This window comes from Rhinatrema bivittatum, chromosome 2 (genome assembly GCF_901001135.1).
Source record: "Rhinatrema bivittatum chromosome 2, aRhiBiv1.1, whole genome shotgun sequence".
NCBI classification, from domain to species: domain Eukaryota; kingdom Metazoa; phylum Chordata; class Amphibia; order Gymnophiona; family Rhinatrematidae; genus Rhinatrema; species Rhinatrema bivittatum.
Genome location: NC_042616.1, coordinates 8,852,777 through 8,874,962, shown reverse-complemented (window position 1 = coordinate 8,874,962; position 22,186 = coordinate 8,852,777). Strand labels below are relative to the sequence as shown.

At 46.8% G+C, this 22,186-nt stretch overlaps 1 protein-coding gene across 1 annotated transcript; it reads left to right on the top strand.

Moving 5' to 3' along the window:
* Positions 1–21,196, top strand: LOC115083487 (chymotrypsin-elastase inhibitor ixodidin-like). Its single transcript, XM_029587342.1, has 4 exons — positions 1–155; positions 2,052–2,109; positions 7,783–7,833; positions 20,874–21,196. Exons 2-4 carry the CDS (start codon positions 2,067–2,069, stop codon positions 21,053–21,055), a joined length of 276 nt encoding a protein of 91 aa, XP_029443202.1. The 5' UTR covers positions 1–155; positions 2,052–2,066; the 3' UTR covers positions 21,056–21,196.
* Positions 21,197–22,186: the final 990 nt, after the last annotated feature.

Genomic DNA, 22,186 nt, shown 5'->3' with positions numbered 1-22,186 from the left:
TTCAAGGCACTGCCAGCAGAGAGGAAATAATCCCCACAGATTACTGGTTACTGACCGGCACCACCCTTGGGATCCCAGTTATAAATCCCGGGAGCTTTCGGGAGCTTTTCAGATGTGATTTAGCCTTTGAAGGAGGAGAACCTCAGAAGCTGGAGGTAGGTCACTGCCCCATTTTGTTTCTGCCGCTGTGTAAGGATCAGATAGAAGTCTTGCAGCGTTTCTTGTGCTTTATTTGCTTGCTATTTTCCCATGGCAGAGTTTCCCCTACAATAAAAGTTGTAGAATTTAAAATGCTGGGCACGGATGGGGAGAAGCAAACAGACTCGCAGGCTATTTGCACTTTTTTTGCCCCAAATAAAATCTGGCTCTAGGAGTGGGAATGTGAGAGTCGGCTCGGCCACGCTTGTGGTCCGCAGGATCTCCTTCCAGTTAGCTCTTACAAGCTTTGGGAAAAGGAGACATTTTTATAGCTTTGCTGGGTGCTCTCAGAAGTCCCCTGTCCAGACTTCTCCCCAAACAAATAAGAAAAGAACATTTTCAGCTTCTGCCACTTTTCCTGGGCTCACTGGGTTTCAGATCAGTTGTGCAATGATCTCTGACGCTTATTGATCGTGGAGATCTCGGGACTCTTTCCACTGTACTTCCCTTTCTAATTGGACTGGGCAGGACAGGGTTAAAGCTGGCCTGTTTCTGGAAATGCTGGCTGTAGGGGAAAAGCTGCAGTGACCGGCGGCATTAACTGCTGGCCACAGGGGAGGCCACTTCTGACCCTGTTCTGGCTCATGGGGGCTCTCTGGGTGCAGGACCTGGTGAGGCTGAGAGGGAGCGAGCTCACGGCTGCCTTTGGGGTAGGTTATGTCGCTGTTTTGTAAAGGTCTTCCCTTTTATTTAATCACTTTGACAGCAACTTTCCAACTCTATGCAGAAGTGTAAATCCGTGGGTAACTTCTACCTGCAGACTTTGTCAGCTTTCAAAGGGAAAACCTTCTCTTTGAAACCTGAGGCAGAGAAAGTGCCTGCGCACATCTGCAGCTGCTGTTTGCTCGGAGACTTTCCCCAGCACAATGGGACTGTGTGTGCCAACCCCAGCTGACTCCAGGAACATGTAAACGTACACATGTACGGGCTGTGCACGCATACTCTCGTAATCAGAGAGAGCATTTCTGCCTGTAACGCCCACAGAAACCCCCCCTATAGATGCTTTACCTTCACAATGCATGTAAAATTTCTCAGGCCAATAAAGTCATCTGAATCTAAGTCTCCACAAGAGGAAATCACCCGTCAGGCGTTCCCAGGTGATGAACATAAAAAATTCATAAAAACAACATAAAACTAAAACTGAAAACATAAAAAAACAAACTAATCGTATCCCAGGCAAAACTATCTCAACCGAGCAATATAAAACATGTTCAGCAGATAGCAACTTATATCAAACAGTAAGAAATAGCATTTCCTTCTTAAAACTGCCCATGAGAATAAAGGAAAGGTCTTGGCAGGCTCCCTGCTGCCTTGCCGTGCTGAACTGCTCTGATGCTTGCTAAGTCCGAGCCAGACCAGAGGAAGGAGACAGAAAGTGCCCACTGGCCACCGAGAACAAGGCAGATCTGCTCTCCTGGCACACCTGATGCACGCGAGTGGACAGACAGACGGACATGACAGGGGCTCAGAAAGGAGGAAAGTTAGACTCGTGACAGTAAGGCTGGCAGGAGCCCCTGCCTATAGGAGGTAATGGGTGACAGAAGGGAGTGGGCTTAATATCCAAATTCTTCACCCTGTGCAGAACCCACCAGCAGCTTTTCACCCATTCTTACACCTTTCTCCCTTGTTGTCTCCCTTCTAACTTGTCCTTTTCCCCTGCCTTTAATCTGTGCTACCTCTCTCTTTCATTCCTCTCCCTATACAGTTTCACTCCTTTCGATCTCTCCTGCCTTCCTTCCTCTCCTCATCTCTTCCATCTGCCTCCAACTCTCCCATTCCCCTCCGTTCTTTCATTATCTCCGTATTTAATGTTTTCATGCTGCTTAATCCTACAGTCCTGATTCTTATTTCAGAAACAGCAGTTCAGGATGATGAAGACTCACTCTGCTGCCTTCGTTTGTCTTGCATTGGGTGAGTACTCGCATTAGATCGAGCATAAAGAGAATATGAAAAACATCACACACAGCATTACCTGAGGATGCCTTGTATCTAAGCCTAAAACTGCAGACAGCCCAGGTTAGGACTGATGACACCAGGGGGACCTGGGATGGGGAGAGGGATGAGAGGAACAGGGAGAGGGCAGAAAAAGGTTCAGCACACAGGCTTGTCATATCCTGGGAGACCATCATCCACAATACCAACCCAACACCTGCACAGCTGGGAGATCATCCACAATACCAACCCAACACACGCACAGCTGGGAGATCATCCACAATACCAACCCAACACATTCACAGCTGGGAGATCATCCACAATACCAGCACAACACATGCACAGGTAGGAGATCATCCACAATACCAACCCAACAGACGCACAGGTGGGAGATCATCCACAGTACCAACCCAACCCACGCACAGCTGGGAGATCATCTACAATACCAGCACAACACACGCACAGGTAGGAGATCATCCACAATACCAACCCAACACACGCACAGCTGGGAGATCATCCACAATACCAGCACAACACATGCACAGCTGGGAGATCATACACAATACCAACCCAACACACACAGAGGTGGGGATCATCCGAAATACCAGCCCAACATCTGCACAGCTGGGAGATCATCCAAAATACCAACCCACCACCTGCCCAGCTGGGAGATCATCCACAATACCAGCCCAACACCTGCACAGTGGGGAGATCATCCACAATACCAACCCAATACATGCACACCTGGGAGATCATCCACAATACCAGCCCAATACACGCAGAGGTGGGGATCATCCAAAATACCAGCCCAACGCACACAGAGCTGAGAGAAATGACCGAAATACCACCCAAAGCACACAGAGCTGAAAGATCATCCGAAATACCAGCCCAATGCACGCAGAGCTGAGAGATCATCCGAAATAGCAGCCCAACACAGGCAGACCTGAGAGATCATCCGAAATAGCAGCCCAACGCAGGCAGACCTGAGAGATCATCCGAAATACCAGCCCAACGCAGGCAGAGCTGAGAGATCATCCGAAATACCAGCCCAACGCAGGCAGAGCTGAGAGATCATCCGAAATACCAGCCCACGCAGGCAGAGCTGAGAGATCATCAGAAATACCAGCCCACGCAGGCAGAGCTGAGAGATCATCAGAAATACCAGCCCAACGCAGGCAGAGCTGAGAGATCATCCCAAATACCAGCCCAATGCAGGCAGAGCTGAGAGATCATCCGGAATACCAGCCCAACACAGGCAGAGCTGAGAGATCATCCGGAATACCAGCCCAACACAGGCAGAGCTGAGAGATCATCCGGAATACCAGCCCAACACAGGCACAGCTGGGAGATCATCCACAATACCAACCCAACACATGCACAGCTGGGAGATCATCCACAATACCAGCACAACACACGCACAGGTAGGAGATCATCCACAATACCAACCCAACAGACGCACAGGTGGGAGATCATCCACAGTACCAACCCAACCCATGCACAGCTGGGAGATCATCTACAATACCAGCACAACACATGCACAGGTAGGAGATCATCCACAATACCAACCCAACAGACGCACAGGTGGGAGATCATCCACAATACCAACCCAACACACGCACAACTGGGAGATCATCCACAATACCAATCCAACACACGCACAGCTGGGAGATCATCCACAATACCAACCCAACACATGCACAGCTGGGAGATCATCCACAATACCAGCACAACACACGCACAGGTAGGAGATCATCCACAATACCAACCCAACAGACGCACAGGTGGGAGATCATCCACAATACCAACCCAACAGACGCACAGGTGGGAGATCATCCACAATACCAACCCAACACATGCACAGCTGGGAGATCATCCACAATACCAGCACAACACACGCACAGGTAGGAGATCATCCACAATACCAACCCAACACACGCACAACTGGGAGATCATCCACAGTACCAACCCAACCCACGCACAGCTGGGAGATCATCTACAATACCAGCACAACACACGCACAGGTAGGAGATCATCCACAATACCAACCCAACACACGCACAACTGGGAGATCATCCACAATACCAACCCAACACACGCACAGCTGGGAGATCATCCACAATACCAACCCAACACATGCACAGCTGGGAGATCATCCACAATACCTGCACAACACACGCACAGGTAGGAGATCATCCACAATACCAACCCAACAGACGCACAGGTGGGAGATCATCCACAGTACCAACCCAACCCACGCACAGCTGGGAGATCATCCACAATACCAGCACAACACACGCACAGGTAGGAGATCATCCACAATACCAACCCAACAGACGCACAGGTGGGAGATCATCCACAATACCAACCCAACACACGCACAACTGGGAGATCATCCACAATACCAACCCAACACACGCACAGCTGGGAGATCATCCACAATACCAGCACAACACATGTACAGCTGGGAGATCATACACAATACCAACCCAACACACACAGAGGTGGGGATCATCCGAAATACCAGCCCAACATCTGCACAGCTGGGAGATCATCCAAAATACCAACCCACCACCTGCCCAACTGGGAGATCATCCACAATACCAGCCCAACACCTGCACAGCGGGGAGATCATCCACAATACCAACCCAATACATGCACACCTGGGAGATCATCCACAATACCAGCCCAATACACGCAGAGGTGGGGATCATCCAAAATACCAGCCCAACGCACACAGAGCTGAGAGAAATGACCGAAATACCACCCAAAGCACACAGAGCTGAAAGATCATCCGAAATACCAGCCCAATGCACGCAGAGCTGAGAGATCATCCGAAATAGCAGCCCAACACAGGCAGACCTGAGAGATCATCCGAAATAGCAGCCCAACGCAGGCAGACCTGAGAGATCATCCGAAATACCAGCCCAACGCAGGCAGAGCTGAGAGATCATCCGAAATACCAGCCCAACGCAGGCAGAGCTGAGAGATCATCCGAAATACCAGCCCAACGCAGGCAGAGCTGAGAGATCATCCGAAATACCAGCCCACGCAGGCAGAGCTGAGAGATCATCAGAAATACCAGCCCAACGCAGGCAGAGCTGAGAGATCATCCCAAATACCAGCCCAACGCAGGCAGAGCTGAGAGATCATCCGGAATACCAGCCCAACACAGGCAGAGCTGAGAGATCATCCGGAATACCAGCCCAACACAGGCAGAGCTGAGAGATCATCCGGAATACCAGCCCAACACAGGCAGAGCTGAGAGATCATCCGGAATACCAGCCCAACACAGGCAGAGCTGAGAGATCATCCGGAATACCAGCCCAACACAGGCAGAGCTGAGAGATCATCCGGAATACCAGCCCTACACAGACAGAGCTGAGAGATCATCCCAAATATAAGCCCAACACATGCACAGCTAGGAGATCATCCACAATACCAGACCAACACCTGCACAGCAGGGAGATCATCATCCACAATACCAACCCAACACCTGCACAGCTAGGAGATCATCCACAATACCAACCCAACACATGCACAGCTGGGAGATCATCCACAATACCAGCCCAACAACTGCACACCTGGAAGATCATCATCCACAATACCAGCCCAAAACACGCAGAGCTGAGAGATCATCCAAAATACCAGCCCAACGCACACAGAGCTGAGAGAAATGACTGAAATACCACCCAAAGCACGCAGAGCTGAGAGATCATCCGAAATTCCAGCCCAACGCAGGCAGAGCTGAGAGATCATCCGAAATACCAGCCCAACGCAGGCAGAGCTGAGAGATCATCCGAAATACCAGCGCAATGCAGGCAGAGCTGAGAGATCATCCGAAATACCAGCCCAACGCAGGCAGAGCTGAGAGATCATCCAAAATATCAGCCCAACGCAGGCAGAGCTGAGAGATCATCCGAAATATCAGCCCAATGCAGGCAGAGCTATGAGATCATCCTAAATACCAGCCCAACACATGCACAGCTAGAAGATCATCCAAAATACCATTCCAACACACCAAGAGCTGAGAGATCATCCAATATACCAGCCCACATGCACAGCTGTACCTAAAATGAACTAAAACTTTAGAATCATTCCTCCCACCTTTTGTATAGAAGTGTCTGAATACGACCTCTCAGGAAATGGCAGTGTTCACTCCACAGCCCTTTAAGCTTAGCATTTTGTGCACCCCCCCCCCCCTCCTTATGGCATGAATATTTAGCAAAATTATTTATTTGAGATATCTGATCCTCCCTTGCATGAAATCCATCCTCTGGTTTAATTCTTATTAATTCTTCCCCTTTTGGTCTCTTTCTTTTCACTTATTTATCAAAGGAAAGTTGTATTGATATAGCAGGGCACCCTTCTAGGGTAATAACGTCTTCATATGGGTTTGTTCTGTCCAAATGATGACCTGAATGAACCTCGGTCATAAGCCAGGGTATGTTAGCTATGATCTTGGTCTTCCAAATTTAATCTTTTTAAAGTTTGCATTTAGTTGTGGAATGGGCGAGGGCGATGTTTTTCACTTGGCCAGAGGTGACAAATTACCTACCTACAGCTCTGAGCTTCTCCGACTTCTTCACTACAGCCATGTATCTTATCTAGTCAATCAGTTTAGTCATTGGTGTGAGATGACCAGCAGCTTCAGGCCTGTCCAGCTGTGCTGTTATGTCTGGTTTTGGCTACTAGCACATTGCATGGAGCACATTGGGTTGGTGAAATACTGGGATCAAACTCAACATGGCCATCTGAAAGAGATTCCACTGGTCTATGTGGGACATCATCACATGTATTCAACAATGGTCTGGAGCACCGATGTTATATGAAGTTTAGCTCAGCAGGAATTGTGAACTGGATCAGCCCAAGGTGCTCACACGTTGAAACAGAAAGCAGTCATTTCTGATTGGCTTTCACTATTTCAAATTCAAGCTCATGAGTATGTCTGTCTATTGTAAGGGTCCATTGCCAAATTCTCCTCCAGTGTGCCGCTAGTGCTGTAAGCTGCTTGGACTATCAATCCAGTCCTCCCAGCCCTGTGTCACTCACTTCCCTCTGGCAGCCATCTTGCTTCCCATACAGATTTGTACTGAGACAGTCTCATCAGTCAATTTCCATAGGTGCCAATTTCTTATCTCTCTAACTCTCTGATAATATCTGTCTGTCTTTCTCTCTCTCCATCTTTTTCTGCCTCCTTTCTCTGTTTCTGGTGACAGTGGACTGACTGAGCAGGTCCGGTGCAAGTGTATTTGCACTCTAGGCAAAACTTCGGTCATGCACTACCCTCCCCAAACTTACCTATTAGCAGCAACTCTCTCCTACGAGTGGCAGTGACTCCAGCACAGCGCTCCCTCTTACCAATGGAAGTGGCTCCAGCAGAGTGGTCCTTTCTTGTCACAACCCCCTCCAGGCCTCACACTGGTGGGATTCTGCTGCCCCCTTAATTCTAACACTCTAAGCGACTGCCTGGTTTGGCTAATGGAAGCACCGGCCCTGTGACTGAGGATGGTGTCTCCTTGGGTTTGGTTGCAGGCTCGCTGGTCTTCCTGCTGATAGTCAGGTGACGGCAAGCCCTGCGTCCCAGTCACTGCCATGTTCTTAATTACAGAGAAATACAACTAATGGTGCTAATTGTTATTCCTCTGATTCCAGCATTACTCGCCTTGCTCATGGAAAGACAGATGGTTGCAGCTCTGGCAATGCGTAAGTTAACAGACTCAGTTAACTGGGTATTTTGTTTGTTTAAATGGTTTTTACTGCTGCTCAACTGCTAAGAATATGTTTAACGTTAGAACATTAGAACATTAGAAAATGCCATACTGGGTCAGACCAAGGGTCCATCAAGCCCAGCATCCTGTTTCCAACAGTGGCCAATCCAGGCCATAAGAACCTGGCAAGTACCCAAAAACTAAGTCTATTCCATGTTACCATTGCTAATGGCAGTGGCTATTCTCTAAGTAAACTTAATAGCAGGTAATGGACTTCTCCTCCAAGAACTTATCCAATCCTTTTTTAAACACAGCTATACTAACTGCACTAACCACATTCTCTGGCAACAAATTCCAGAGTTTAATTGTGCGTTGAGTAAAAAAGAACTTTCTCTGATTAGTTTTAAATGTGCCCCATGCTAACTTCATGGAGTGCCCCCTAGTCTTTCTACTATCCGAAAGAGTAAATAACCGATTCACATCTACCCGTTCTAGACCTCTCATGATTTTAAACACCTCTACCATATCCCCCCCTCAGGCGTCTCTTCTCCAAGCTGAAAAGTCCTAACCTCTTTAGTCTTTCCTCATAGGGGAGCTGTTCCATTCCCATTATCATTTTGGTAGCCCTTCTCTGTACCTTCTCCATCGCAATTATATCTTTTTTGAGATGCGGCGACCAGAATTGTACACAGTATTCAAGGTGCGGTCTCACCATGGAGCGATACAGAGGCATTATGACATTTTCCGTTTTATTCACCATTCCTTTTCTAATAATTCCCAGCATTCTGTTTGCTTTTTTGACTGCCGCAGCACACTGCACCGACGATTTCAGTGTGTTATCCACTATGACACCTAGATCTCTTTCTTGGGTTGTAGCACCTAATATGGAACCCAACATTGTGTAATTATAGCATGGGTTATTTTTCTCTATATGCATCACCTTGCACTTATCCACATTAAATTTCATCTGCCATTTGGATGCCCAATTTTCCAGTCTCACAAGGTCTTCCTGCAATTTATCACAATCTGCTTGTGATTTAACTACTCTGAACAATTTTGTGTCATCTGCAAATTTGATTATCTCACTCGTCGTATTTCTTTCCAGATCATTTATAAATATATTAGAACTATTTATAAATATAAATTTATAAATAGATTAGAACCATAGCAGGCCTAGCCCTGCTATGGTTCTAATCCTATCTATCTAACAGAAAGTTCTCCGTCAAGATAGGAAATGCCAACTCCACACTCTACCCCTTGTCCCAAGGTGTCCCCCAAGGCTCCTCTCTCTCCTCTACCCTTTTCAATATCTATCTCACTCCCCTATGTCATCTCCTCACAGACCTCGGCCTCAAATTCTACCTCTATGCAGATGACGTGCAAGTCATCATTCCCATTCACAACTCCCTCTCAGATGCCCTTGCTTTCTGGAACACATGTCTTGCTAACATAAATGACTTCCTCTCCAACATCCACCTTGCACTAAACTCCTCTAAAACGGAGCTGCTCCTCATCTCTCCTCACCTCCCTCCCAAACCCCTGATCTCCAACGACCCAGCTTTCAGCACCATAATGCCCCACACTACTGTAAAGGACCTTGGAGTAATCCTAGATCAACAACTCAATCTAAAAAAACAGATCAACACCATCCTCAAATAAGGTTTCTACAAGCTCAATATCCTGAAGAAACTCAGACCCCTCCTCCACTATCATGATTTCCGTACCGTCATCCAAGCTACCCTTTGATCTAAGCTCGACTACTGTAACGCCCTCCTCCTTGGTCTACCCTCATCCACTACCAAACCCTTACAAATGTTCCAAAATGCTATCGCTAGGGTCATTACCAACTCACGGAAAGCTGATCACATCACTCCTATACTCAAAGAACTCCACTGGCTCCCCATCGCATCCCGAATTCTTTTCAAAATCCTAACCATAGTACACAAATCCATCCACTCATACAACTCCAACTGGCTAGATGAACCCTTTTGTCCCATACGCACTGAACGACCCACCCGTACTGTCAATAAAGGCACCCTCTCCATTCCCCCCTTAAAAAAAGCCCACCTCACCTCTACTAGGGATCGCGCCCTATCCATTGCAGGCCCTAAACAATGGAACGCCCTCCCCACCACACTCAGGCTGGAGCCATGTTACTCCAAGTTCAGAAAAAAACTTAAAACATGGCTCTTCCAACAAGCCTACCCTGACTAACCTTCACCTCCTCCCCCCCCTCCCCACCTACCCCTATTGAACCCTCTCTTATACTTTCCTGTAATTAACCCACTTAAATTTGTATATAGTCCTGTAAATAGCTCGTTACAGTTTTAATGCTTTAATTCTATGCCCCCTGCTCTTTGTATAATCCTCCCTGTTTTCCCTTCCCTGTTGATTGTAATTTCTGCCTTTAGTTACAATGTGAACCGGTATGATGTATGCATACTAATACCGGTATATAAAAGTTTCAAATAAATAAATAAATAAATAAATAAATATTGAAAAGTAAGGGTCCCAATACAGATCCCTGAGGCACTTCACTGTCCACTCCCTTCCACTGAGAAAATTGCCCATTTAATCCTACTCTCTGTTTCCTGTCTTTTAGCCAGTTTGCAATCCACGAAAGGACATCGCCACCTATTCCATGACTTTTTACTGTATACTTTTGTAAACCATTATGATGGCTCAACCATTATGATGGCTCAACCGAATAATGGTATATAAAACTCAACAAATAAATATTTAATTCCCTACTCTTAAGAAGCAAAAAGGCATAATTACTACAAGGTACTACTGAGGAAATGCATATTAGGAAAGTTCTGTTTAGTGAACAATGCACGAGTAGTGACATCAGGGAAAGCATATCAGAAAATACACAAAAGGCTTCTGCAAACCCCCTTGGCTCATCCCCTCCCTAGATAGTCCCCACGACTCTCCAAGGGACCTGTTTACTAATAAAACATGTTATCTCGTTTTAGCAGATTTACCCCACAGTCTGCTTATATTTAGGGGATGCATTTTCAGAAGTTGGTAGCTGTGGAGGAAGGATGGCAGGGATAGGTCAGGGGAAGAAAGGAAGGTGCGCAGAGAGATTTCATTGTGAAATCCCTGGGGACACGAATGAGAAGTTACCTGCAATCCCCTGCCGGCTCCGCCGAGTCCTGGGGTGCTTTTCCCTTTTCAGAACTGACCCCAAATCTCATTACGATGTTTCGAGCAGCAAGGGGTCAATTTTCAGAAACTTCTCAGCACTTAATAGGTGACAACATTTTAGGCTTTTAAAATTTAGGAGGCGGCCCCTAAGTATTCAGCTAAATATTCCTCTAACCTTAAGCACCTATGACGTAGGGAGCTATATTCTGGGCTGCAGTTCATTTATTTATTTATTTATTTTGTATACCGACATTCGATCGAAATATCACATCGGTTTCCAGATAACAGGTTGAATAGGACATTTCCCTAAGTTGGGTGCCTAATGGTAATAATGAGTGCTAAGCATGAACCTTTATTTCTCCGCTCTAACTACATCCCACAGCTGTCCGCTTTTTAGGAACCTAAATTTATGTGCTCAGCCCTCGTCAATTTTCAGAAGCACCTAACTCCCAGGTTTAGCACCTAAACCCTTTGGAAACTGATCCCTAAGTCTATAATACGAATAATTTTATACAGTGCCTTCCATACAAACAGCACCCCAGTGCACTTTACACTTTCAACACTTCACAGACATAAATGCAGCCACCTCTAGTACGGATGGGCTGGCAGCACATATATGAGGCTCCTGCACTGCCTGACAGCTTCCCTAAAATCAAACATGAATCCCTCTCCATTCTACTTCTGGAAATTAGTTGGAGGACATGTCTGGGCCTCCAGAAAGGTCTCGTGGTTAGACTTAGGAGTGGAGGGGTCACTGTGGAGCCTTGTTGATTGGATGAACAGTGTGGATGTTTGATGGTGAGTCCTGTAAGGCGCTTGTTTGTTAGACTTAGGAGTGGAGGGGTCACTGTGGAGCCTTGTTGATTGGATGAACGGTGTGGATGTTTGATGGTGAGTCCTGTAAGGCGCTTGTTTGTTAGACTTAGGAGTGGAGGGGTCACTGTGGAGCCTTGTTGATTGGATGAACAGTGTGGATGTTTGATGGTGAGTCCTGTAAGGCGCTTGTTTGTTAGACGTAGGAGTGGAGGGGTCACTGTGGAGCCTTGTTGATTGGATGAACGGTGTGGATGTTTGATGGTGAGTCCTGTAAGGCGCTTGTTTGTTAGACTTAGGAGTGGAGGGGTCACTGTGGAGCCTTGTTGATTGGATGAACGGTGTGGATGTTTGATGATGAGTCCTGTAAGGCGCTTGTTTGTTAGACTTAGGAGTGGAGGGGTCACTGTGGAGCCTTGTTGATTGGATGAACGGTGTGGATGTTTGATGGTGAATCCTGTAAGGCGCCTGTTTGTTAGACTTAGGAGTGGAGGGGTCACTGTGGAGCCTTGTTGATTGGATGAACGGTGTGGATGTTTGATGGTGAGTCCTGTAAGGCGCTTGTTTGTTAGACTTAGGAGTGGAGGGGTCACTGTGGAGCCTTGTTGATTGGATGAACAGTGTGGATGTTTGATGGTGAGTCCTGTAAGGCACTTGTTTGTTAGACTTAGGAGTGGAGGGGTCACTGTGGAGCCTTATTGATTGGATGAACGATGTGGATGTTTGATGGCGAGTCCTGTAAGGAGCCTGTTTGTTAGATTGAGGAGGGGAGGGTGATAGGTGGCCTCCAAAGGAGAGGTGCCTTCGCGGTAGATCACGGGAAGAAGTTATGATTCACCCCTTCAGCGCTGATTTGGGAAGGAGAGTATGCGGGGGGGAGGGGGGCCTATGATCAGCAGGAGTCCCTCAGGACACAACTTTCTTGTGTGTTAAATACTAGCAAGTCAGCAGCACCAGCACCAGGCCTGGCCACGTCAACAGGCACATTAGGCCTGGGTCTGGGGTGGGAAAACCTGGGGGCAGTAGATTGTCTGCCTTCCCGTTGTGCTGAATCTCACACAGCAGCTCCCTGCTTCCTGATCCAGTCCACTCTCTCCCTGTCAGCATGAAGGGAACAGGAGCGGAGGGCAGGAGAAGGGGTGAGCCTGGAGCAGATTTAGAAGTGTAAGAAAAAACTACTTTGCTTCCTAAACCAGATCCTCCCATCAGGGGCAGATTGCAGGAAAATATCAGTCTGGGGGATTTGTTCAGAACCAGCCCTCGGTGTATCTGACTTCCTCGTGCACTGTCCCTACAGCACGGGTTTAATAGCTCCCAAGCACTCACCCTTTGAGAGGTACATCATGTGACCTGAAACTGACAGAACTGAACCAAAAGAGCAACTTTGCTTACCGTAAACGGTGTTTTCCGTAGATAGCAGATGAATTAGCCATGCTGTATGGGCATGTCCTCCATGCCACTAGGTGGCGGAGCTCTCAAAGTCTATGAAAGTCTTTCAGCTAGGTGCTCCCTCCTGTATCCTGAAAGGATTACCTCAGGCTCCTCAGCCAGTATCAACGCAAGGTATTTGTGCTAGAACCGTCCAGGGAGGAGGGAGGGTCAGCAAGGCTAATTCATCTGCTATCTACGGAAAACACCGTTTACGGTAAGTAAACTTGCTCTTTTCACGTAAATAAGCAGCTGAATTAGCCATGCTGTCTGGGAGTCCCCAGCTGACGTATTGAGCAGGTAATATGTGTAAATCTTATTTATATATATATATATATATTTTTTTTCTTGCTCAATACGATAAACATAGCGGACAGTTCCCATGAAGGCTGTAATTATATGGAATCTGTGCTCTTCTGGAGGATAGTCCACCCCACTAGGGCATCATTCGTCATTTGTTTGTCTAAACAATAGTGGGATGTGAAGGTGTGAAGCGATGACCATGTCGCCGCTTTACAGATGTCTATGATAGGTACTTGACATAGAGAGGCGATCGAAGCTGCAATGGCACACACCTGATGTGCCTTAGGGGTTGCAACTAGAGTTTGCGACCTTTGTTCATAGCAAAACTGGATACAGTTGGATATCCATGTGGATAAAGTTTTTTTTGTCACTGGACGCCCTTGTGCGTTTGGATTGAATGAAAGAAATAGTTGTGACGGTCGATTGGGTGAAAGCTTGCGCTTTTTGTAGTACGCTAGTGCACATTTGCAATCCAAGGTTTGTAACTTTTTCTCATTAGCATGAGGTTTTGGATGGAACGTGGGTAAGGTGATGGTCTGGTTAATGTGGAAAGTGGAGATCACCTTTGGCAGAAATTTAGGGTGAGTGTGCAAGGTTCCTTTGTCATGGTGAAATTGAAGTTAGTGAATTATAAACTAAGGTTTATAATTCACTAACTCTCCTTGCGGAAGTTAAAGCAACCAGGAAAAGTACCTTGCATGAGAGGTAGCGAAGGTGACAAGTGTCCAAAGCGCGAAAGCATTAGATGTTCGAGAACTATATTAACATCCCACGGTACTGGAGGTTTGAGTACGTAGACGGAAGTGTAATACTCCCTTCATAAATCTGGATACTATTTATTTTTTGTTTTTTTATACCGATCTTCCTACATTAGATGCAAATCAAACCAGTTTACAAAGAACAAAAACTTGCCATACGGCCTTACATGGAACAATAAACATACTAAGGCATGACATGAAATAGGTTCTCCATCTAGAGGTGTGTGATAAGCGGCTATAGCGCTTAAATGTACTCGTAACGAGGACGTAGCAAGGCCCTTGCTGTAAAGCAGATAGAGATATTTATTTATTTATTTATTATTTTTATATACCGATCTTCTTGCATGGGATACAAATCAAACCGGTTTACAGTGAAACAATAACCTCGCATGAAAGCATTACATAGAACATGAAACATTGAGTAAACTTTGAATAAAACATGAGAGAAGCTGTTCAGGCGGGCAAGTTAATGGTTCGATACTCATTGATGTACACCAGGAAGTGTAGTGTGACCATTTTCTCTGGTAATTTATCCTGGTTGACAGTTTCCTGGAGGATAATAATATGTCTTGAAGGGTAGGAGAAATGCTTAAGCGTTGGTAAGCGAGCCTTTCAATCTCCATGCTGTGAGGTGTAGGGAGGAATGAAGAGGTTGTAGTAGTGTTCCCTTGTCCTGGGTGAGAAGGTGTGGACTGTCGCCCAGGGGAAATGAGTTGCAGATTGATTGGTGTAGCAGGTAACTGTACCATGGTTGTCGAGGCCATGCTGGTGAGATTAGGATCAGATCCGCTTGGTCCTGGATGCATCTCTGGATTGTGCGAGAGATGAGTGGTATCGGAAGGAATGCATAGAGTAGGTCGTGTGACAAATCGATGAGAAAGGCATCTGGAGCGAGTCTGAGTGGGCTCGGATAAACCGAGCAAAGGTTCTCTAGTTTACTGTTGTTCTCTGTTGCAAACAGATCGACTGTACGGAGACCCCACATTGCGAAACGTTCTTGAGCTACTTCTGTATTCAGTTCCCATTATTGGGGACAAAAAATTCTGCTGAACTTGTCCGCTCTGGAATTGTGAATCCCCAGCAGATAAGTTGCCTGTAGTGAGATGGATCTTTTGTGAGCCCATTCCAGTAACTGAACTGCCTCCTTGCAAAGGTTCCATGAACCGGACCCTCCTTTTTTGTTTATATAGAACATTGTCACTTGGTTGTCCGTGTGCACCATGACTATTTTCCCTTGTAGGGACTCCTTGAAGGCTCGAAGGGCGTTGTTTACCGCTTTGAGCTCCAGAAGGTTTATATGTAGTGTACGTTCGTACAAAATCCATAGACCTTGTGTCCATAATTTGTCCAAATGAGCTCCCCATCCTCTGGGGGATGCATCTGTGGTGAGTATCACCTGATGTCGAAGGGGTCTCAGAGGGGAACCCATCGATAGTGCGAGTGGGAGTAGCCACCACTGTAGGTCCCTCTTCATGCTGCTGTTTAAGGAAATGGGTGTGGACAATGGATGTAAATATTAAGTCCATTGATGTTTGAGACCCCATTGTAGGTGGCGCATATGTAGGCATTTGTGTGGAACCACCTAAATGGCTGCCGCCATATGTCCCAGAACAGTTAGGACTTGACGAGCTGGTACTGTTGTACTGTGAAATAGAGTTGTAGATAGCATGGAGAGAGCCACTGCTCTCGGGTGAGGTAGGAAAGCCTTGTCTTGAATCGTATCGATGTAGGCTCCTATGAATTATAAAGTTTGAGTGGGCTCCAGTTTCGACTTCTCGTAGTTGATGAGGAGTTCTAGATTGTCTAGGCAAGAAATCGTTTGTAGAAGATTCTCCCGTAGTAGTGCTGGATTGGATGCTACTAGGAGCCAATCATCTAGATAAGGAAATATTTGCACCCCCTGACGACGACAGTGTGCCACCACCACTGCCATGCATTTGGTGAAAACCCTGGGGGCCGAATGGAAGAACATTGTACTGGAAATGATGGTTGTCCTCCTGGAAACAGAGGTAACACCAGGAACTGGTGTGCATCGGTATGTGAGCATATGCATCTTTCAAGTCCAGTGAGCACATCCAATCCCCGGGTTGAAGAAATGGAAGAATGAACTTGAGAGAAGTCATTTTGAACTTCTCCTTTTGGAGGTGTCTGTTGAGGGAACGTAGGTCCAGAATTGGGCGTAAACCTCCTGATTTCTTGGCAATTAGGAAATATTGGGAATAGAATCCCTGATGAAATTCTGGGGAAGGTAGCTTCTGGATGCAGTGATTCTGTAGAAGAATCTGGATTTCCAGTAGGATATGTTCCTTGTGAGCAAGGGATGGTTTCTGAGGAACCCAGTGTGGAAGGGTTGGGAGGGAGGAGAAACTGAGGGCATAACCCTGCTGTATTATTGATAAAACCCACTGATCCGATGTAATGTGTTTCCAAGCTGGAAGATAGTTGGAAAACCTTCCCCCCGACAGGTAGTGACGGTGGCTTTATAATCTTTAAAAAACCCTACTGGATCTGCTTGCTGTCACGGGTTTCTAGCACGCTGGTGTGGTGACTGTTGCTGATAAGCCTGTTGTCTTGATGGTTGATTATACTGAGGCTTATAATAGGCGTAAGGCTTAAAGGTTTTAAAGGTAGATCTACGGTAGGGAACAGAGGCAGAATATTGACGTCGTGAAGTAGATGGACGTTGAGGCGACGTTAATGAAAGAATCATTGTTTTCTGCTCTTTGAGTTTTGTTATAGTATCAGTGAAATGATCTCCAAACAAATTTTCAGGACGACATGGTAAATTTGCCAATTTGTGGTGACCATCGTCCCTTATGGGACTAGACTGTAATCATGCTATGTGTCTGGCTGCCAAGGCATTTGCTGAAGACTTAGAAGAGAATGATATCAAAGCCTTCATAAATGGATCTCAGTAAATGTCTCAAGCCTTCCTCAAAGTTGTAGGATTGAGGGGGTAAGGAAGTGTCTGCAGAGGCTTGCTGGAGATGTGGCTGCAATGCCTGCAGATTCTCGAATAGATATTGTGTTATGTAAAACTGATGGTTTTGAATGCAGGCATTGAGTATCACAGATGAAAATGACTTCTTTGCAAAGACATCCAATGTTTTATTATCTTTAGTCGGCGGTGTGTTGGAATGTATTCTGGATTTACGAGCCTTTTTCATCACCGACTCAACTACCACTGACTGGTGTGGAAGTTGAACGGTAGCATAGAAAGGAGAATCTTTCATTCTGTATTTCAAGTCGACTTTACGAGATGTTGGAGGAATCGACAAGGGGGTACCCCAAGATTTCTCCATTAAAGCTGTCAAAGCTGGGTGTTTTGGGAGAGCCACTGGTTCAGCCGGCATGTCCAGAATCTTCAGGATACCTAGCATCTCTTGATGAGGATCTGGAATCTTTTGGTCTGTATGTTAAGTAACTGACCAACCTTTTCTATAAACTGAGAATATGTAAGGTCCTCGGGAGGTGAAGAAGGCTCCGGAGGCATTTCCTCTGGGTCAGACGGGTAACCCGACGATGAATTGGAAGAAGAATCCTCTAAGTGAGATGCTGGGGAGTTCGATACGTCCCGTGGCACTGGACGAGCCATTGTTGGTTGTACCGGAACTGCCTGTGGTATGGAAGGAAGCAGTTGCGGTGGTAAATTTGATTTCTCCATTGACTGCAGAAATTGAGTCAGAATAGTAGTAATCTGAGATATAGCCTGGTTTGCCAACTCTGACGTAGATTGGTCTGGTGGGGGTTTTGCAGCCGGTGGAAGAACAGGTGGAAGTAGATCCTCCTGTGGTGAAGGAGAGTCGTTAGCACCCAAGGAGTCAATGGAAATATGAGACAGTGTCCCAGGTGATAGCGGGGACGTGTCTGAGACAGATAGTGTAGAGATGGATTGACGAGATCCATCCCCAGTGTTGGCAAAGCCTCTCTGCGCCTTTTGTGATCTGAGTGATGCTTCTTAGGAGGTTTCTGCATCGAGTAAAGGCTTCTGCGTCGGTAGCATAGCATTTTCCTGCGTCGATGCATCGATACATCGGTCTGTTCCTGGTGCGTTGTTGCTTTGATGCTTTAGCTCGAAGCCGGAGCTGATGCGCTTGAGTCGGTAAAGCATGCTGCTGCGATGCCACCGACGCATCCCCCGCGTTCTGAGCCGAATGGGACTTCTTCTTCCTTTTTGGAGCTGGAACTGATCTGACAGAGACTTCTGAAGAGGCATAAGAGCCCGAAGTCCTGGATCACAGCTCCTGATGTTCTCTCTGCCTCCGGTCTTCTGGGGACATGCGCTTGCAGTCCGCGCAATTCTTCTGGTCGTGTTGGGGTCCGAGGCAGAAGTGGCAGAAGATGTGGTCATCAGTAGCCGACATTAACTTGCCACAGGAACAAACTTTAATCCTGGACGAGGCATTCCATCGAGGTTCCTGTAGCTGTTTTTCCTGTGGTGGGTTTTTTTTTTTTTTACTTTTAAAGACTTTTTTCCTCACAGAATAGGAATTTTTTTCTGGAGAAAGAGCTGCGCGTGTCTAATGGTCGCGCGGAAAAAAACTGACTGAGGAGCCTGAGGTAATCCTGTCAGGATACAGGAGGCCTAGCTGAAAGACTTTCATAGACTTAAGAGCTCCGCCAACTAGTGGCACGGAAGACGTACCCAGACAGCATGGCTAATTCAGCTGCTTATCTATGTGAAAACATCTCTAAATAGATTTCACATTTTTCCTAAATAATAAAGTAATAGAATCACCCTAGATCAGGAGAGCTGCAGTCCCACTTCCATTCATGGAATTGATTCATAACATAAGAAGTCAAACCAAGGGTCCATCAAGCCCAGAATTCTGTGTCCAACAGCGGCCAATCCAGGCTACAAGTACCTGGCAAGTACCCAAACATTAAACAGATCCCATGCTACTAATGCTGGTAACAAGCAGTGGCTATTCCCTATGGGGCCGATTTTAAATTTTGTGCGCGTGGGGTACATTTGTGTGTGCTACCCGGCGCGCACAAATTTACACCCGATTTCATAACATGCATGTGCTGCTTAAAAGACAGGCAATAGAGTAGGACTAAAGGTGAATCGTGGAAGGCCCTGGGGCCAGTGCTGTTCAACTTGTTCATTATTAATGATCTAGAAGTGCAGTGAACACATTTGCAGATTACACTCAAATATCCTGGGTAATTAAAACACAGGCAGACTGTAAGGAACCACCGAAGGACTTTGCAAGACTAGAGAACTGGGCATCTAAATGGCAGATGATATTTAATAGGGACAAAAGCAAAGCAACGCACATGGGGGAACAATAACCCCGCTTCTAGATACCCAATGATGGATTCTGCATGACGACTGACCCAGCCAGGAAAAAAGGTCTCGGAGTTCCTGTGTGGCCAGGCCACTGAAACCCGCAGTTCAGAGTGTGATGTTAGTCAGAGAAACAAAGGAAATGCTAGGAAGAATTCAAAAAGGAATGGAGAATAAAACAGAGATTTGTCATGATGCGGCGGCATCTTGAGTGTGCACTTCTGATCAACCCAATCTCGAGAGGCTAAGAAAAGGTACAGAGAAGGGTTGGAGCAGCTCCCCTACAGAGAAAGGCGAAGCAGATTAGGGCTCTTCAGCTTGGAGAATACTTTTTCCAGTTTGTTTTAAATCTGCTACCTGTTAATTTCGGGGAGTATCCCCTAGCCCTAGTGTTATTTGAAAGGGTAAATAGCTGTTTCCTTATTTACCTGTTCTACTCCACTCACAATCGTCTCTTTTTTTCACTCACTGCACAATCAAGTTACGGAATTCACTGCCTGAGGATGGGATGAAGACAGTGCTAACTGGCAGCATGCAAAGTGTTACAGTGCTATCTATAAGAAGGCTGTTAAAGATCCCAATACAGGAACCACATGCTAGCAGAATACTTCACCTTGGTTCCATGTGCAAAAAACAAACAGACCCCCCCCCCCCCCCCTAACACAGAGACCATACGATATAAAAAGAAACGTGCAGACTAAAACCGAACTGGAAAACCGCACCAAGCCAATGCAAGAATGGAAAAACAGACTCACCATCCTGCCTCATAAAATATCAAACTATAAAATAAAAAAAAATAGAAAACTTCAACCACAGTAGCAAAACCATACTAAAAAATAAAAAATATTTCAAAACAGCTGACAAATAGGCCATCCTAAAACGAGAACCAATAAAATATTTTAAAACAGCAGACACATTTAGTAACAGCTAATAAGGATTAAAAATCCCACGCTCTTTATACCTGGGCACTTTTGATTCCTACCCCCCTGAGACTGTCGTGGATCAGGCAGGCACAGGGGTGCAGAGACTCAGAAATTCACTCTACGTGCATTATTTCCCTCCCCTGCCCAAAGCGTCCTTGCGGCTAAGAGTGCACGTTTTATGGGGAAACGTGCGCACAGTTAGCCGCAGGTTCATTGCGTTTTACCATCATCAGGGGGGCTAGGTCGCTCCTTCGCCTGTGCTGTGTGTTCGTGGTCTCTAGCGAATTGTTCCCATTGAGTAGGACTGAAACCCTAGAGATGAGGAAAAAGACTGTGCACAAGTCTAACATTATAATTCTTTCTTTTCCAGCAGCACCATGTGGACAGAACCAGCATTATGAATCTTGTGGCACTAACTGCCCTGCCACCTGTGCCAATTCCCAACCTCAAATGTGCACACAGCAGTGTGTTTCCTCCTGCTTCTGTGACAAAGGCTACGTATTTCTGAATGACGAGAAGACAGAGTGTGTGCCTGAGAATCAGTGTCCCTGAACACCACTGGGGCCCGGCGAGCCCCGCCAGCAGGGGGAGCCCCTCTGCATCACAGCGCCTCTGTGCCTGGACACGAAAGCGATTAACTGCCGAATATGAGAAAGCATCAATTCAAACATTAAAATCCCTTTATGCAGCATTTCCGACTGCTAGAATCTTTTCTTCCTCCTTACCTGCTCCAAGATGAACAGAATTGTATTTATAATTTTCCAGGCAGGTCTCCTGCTGCTCTGCCTTTCCCCAGCTCGTCTGATCCCCAGGGGTGGGTCCTTTCTGGGGGAGAGTGAAGGCCCAGGCATTACTGTTCTCCCACGTGTGTGCCACCATAGCTCTCGGGTGCAGGTACCTCAGCTATTTTACTGGGAATTGCAATGATGCACTCACGATGTTAAGCAAACAAAGTCCATTTACCTCCAGCTTTCCAGTCCTTCTGTGCATCAGTGACCCTCTGTGCGAAATCGAGATGCCAGTTTCCTCCAATGTGACCGGGGCGTCCTAGCTGGGTGTAAGGTCCCTGCTGCCCACAGTACCCGAGGTTAACGTCGCAGGTCACGAAGCCCAGCCTGTCTCTGCGCCTGCTCCCGAGCTGGGGGTCTCCAGATGTTCCCATCTCTCCCTCTCTCGTGGGAGCTTTCTGGGGCAAAGGTCTACTCTTTGAGGCAGATCTTAACTGCCAGTCCTGGGAAAGGAAGGGGGCAGAAAAATACAGTTCCTTCCCAAGAGATGGCAGAAGCTTACACAGTCTGTGGTGGTCTCTGCAAGCTCGCCATAGCAGGATGAGAAAGGCAGGCAGATCCCCGCTGCACTCCTGAGAAGGGATGTCTGCCTCCCACAACAGCGCAGCTCTGAACAGTCCCAAAAGTGTCACACAGGGGTAAACCATGCAAACCCCTTCTCTCCAGGTTTGGGTCTCTCCTTTGCCATGCTAGGTTGGTGCCTACCGCCAAGAGCGCACAGCAACACTTCCTCCCTCACTAAAAACCAAAACCATACTGCCCTGACTTCTCTTGGGCTCAGTCTCCCTTAGCAGAAAAGGAATCTACCACCTAGGCAATCCTCAAAGGGAGGGAGCTTAGGGACTGGCATCATCCTCCCAGCTGCTAACTAAGAAAGGGAGCTAGGGCCAAGGTG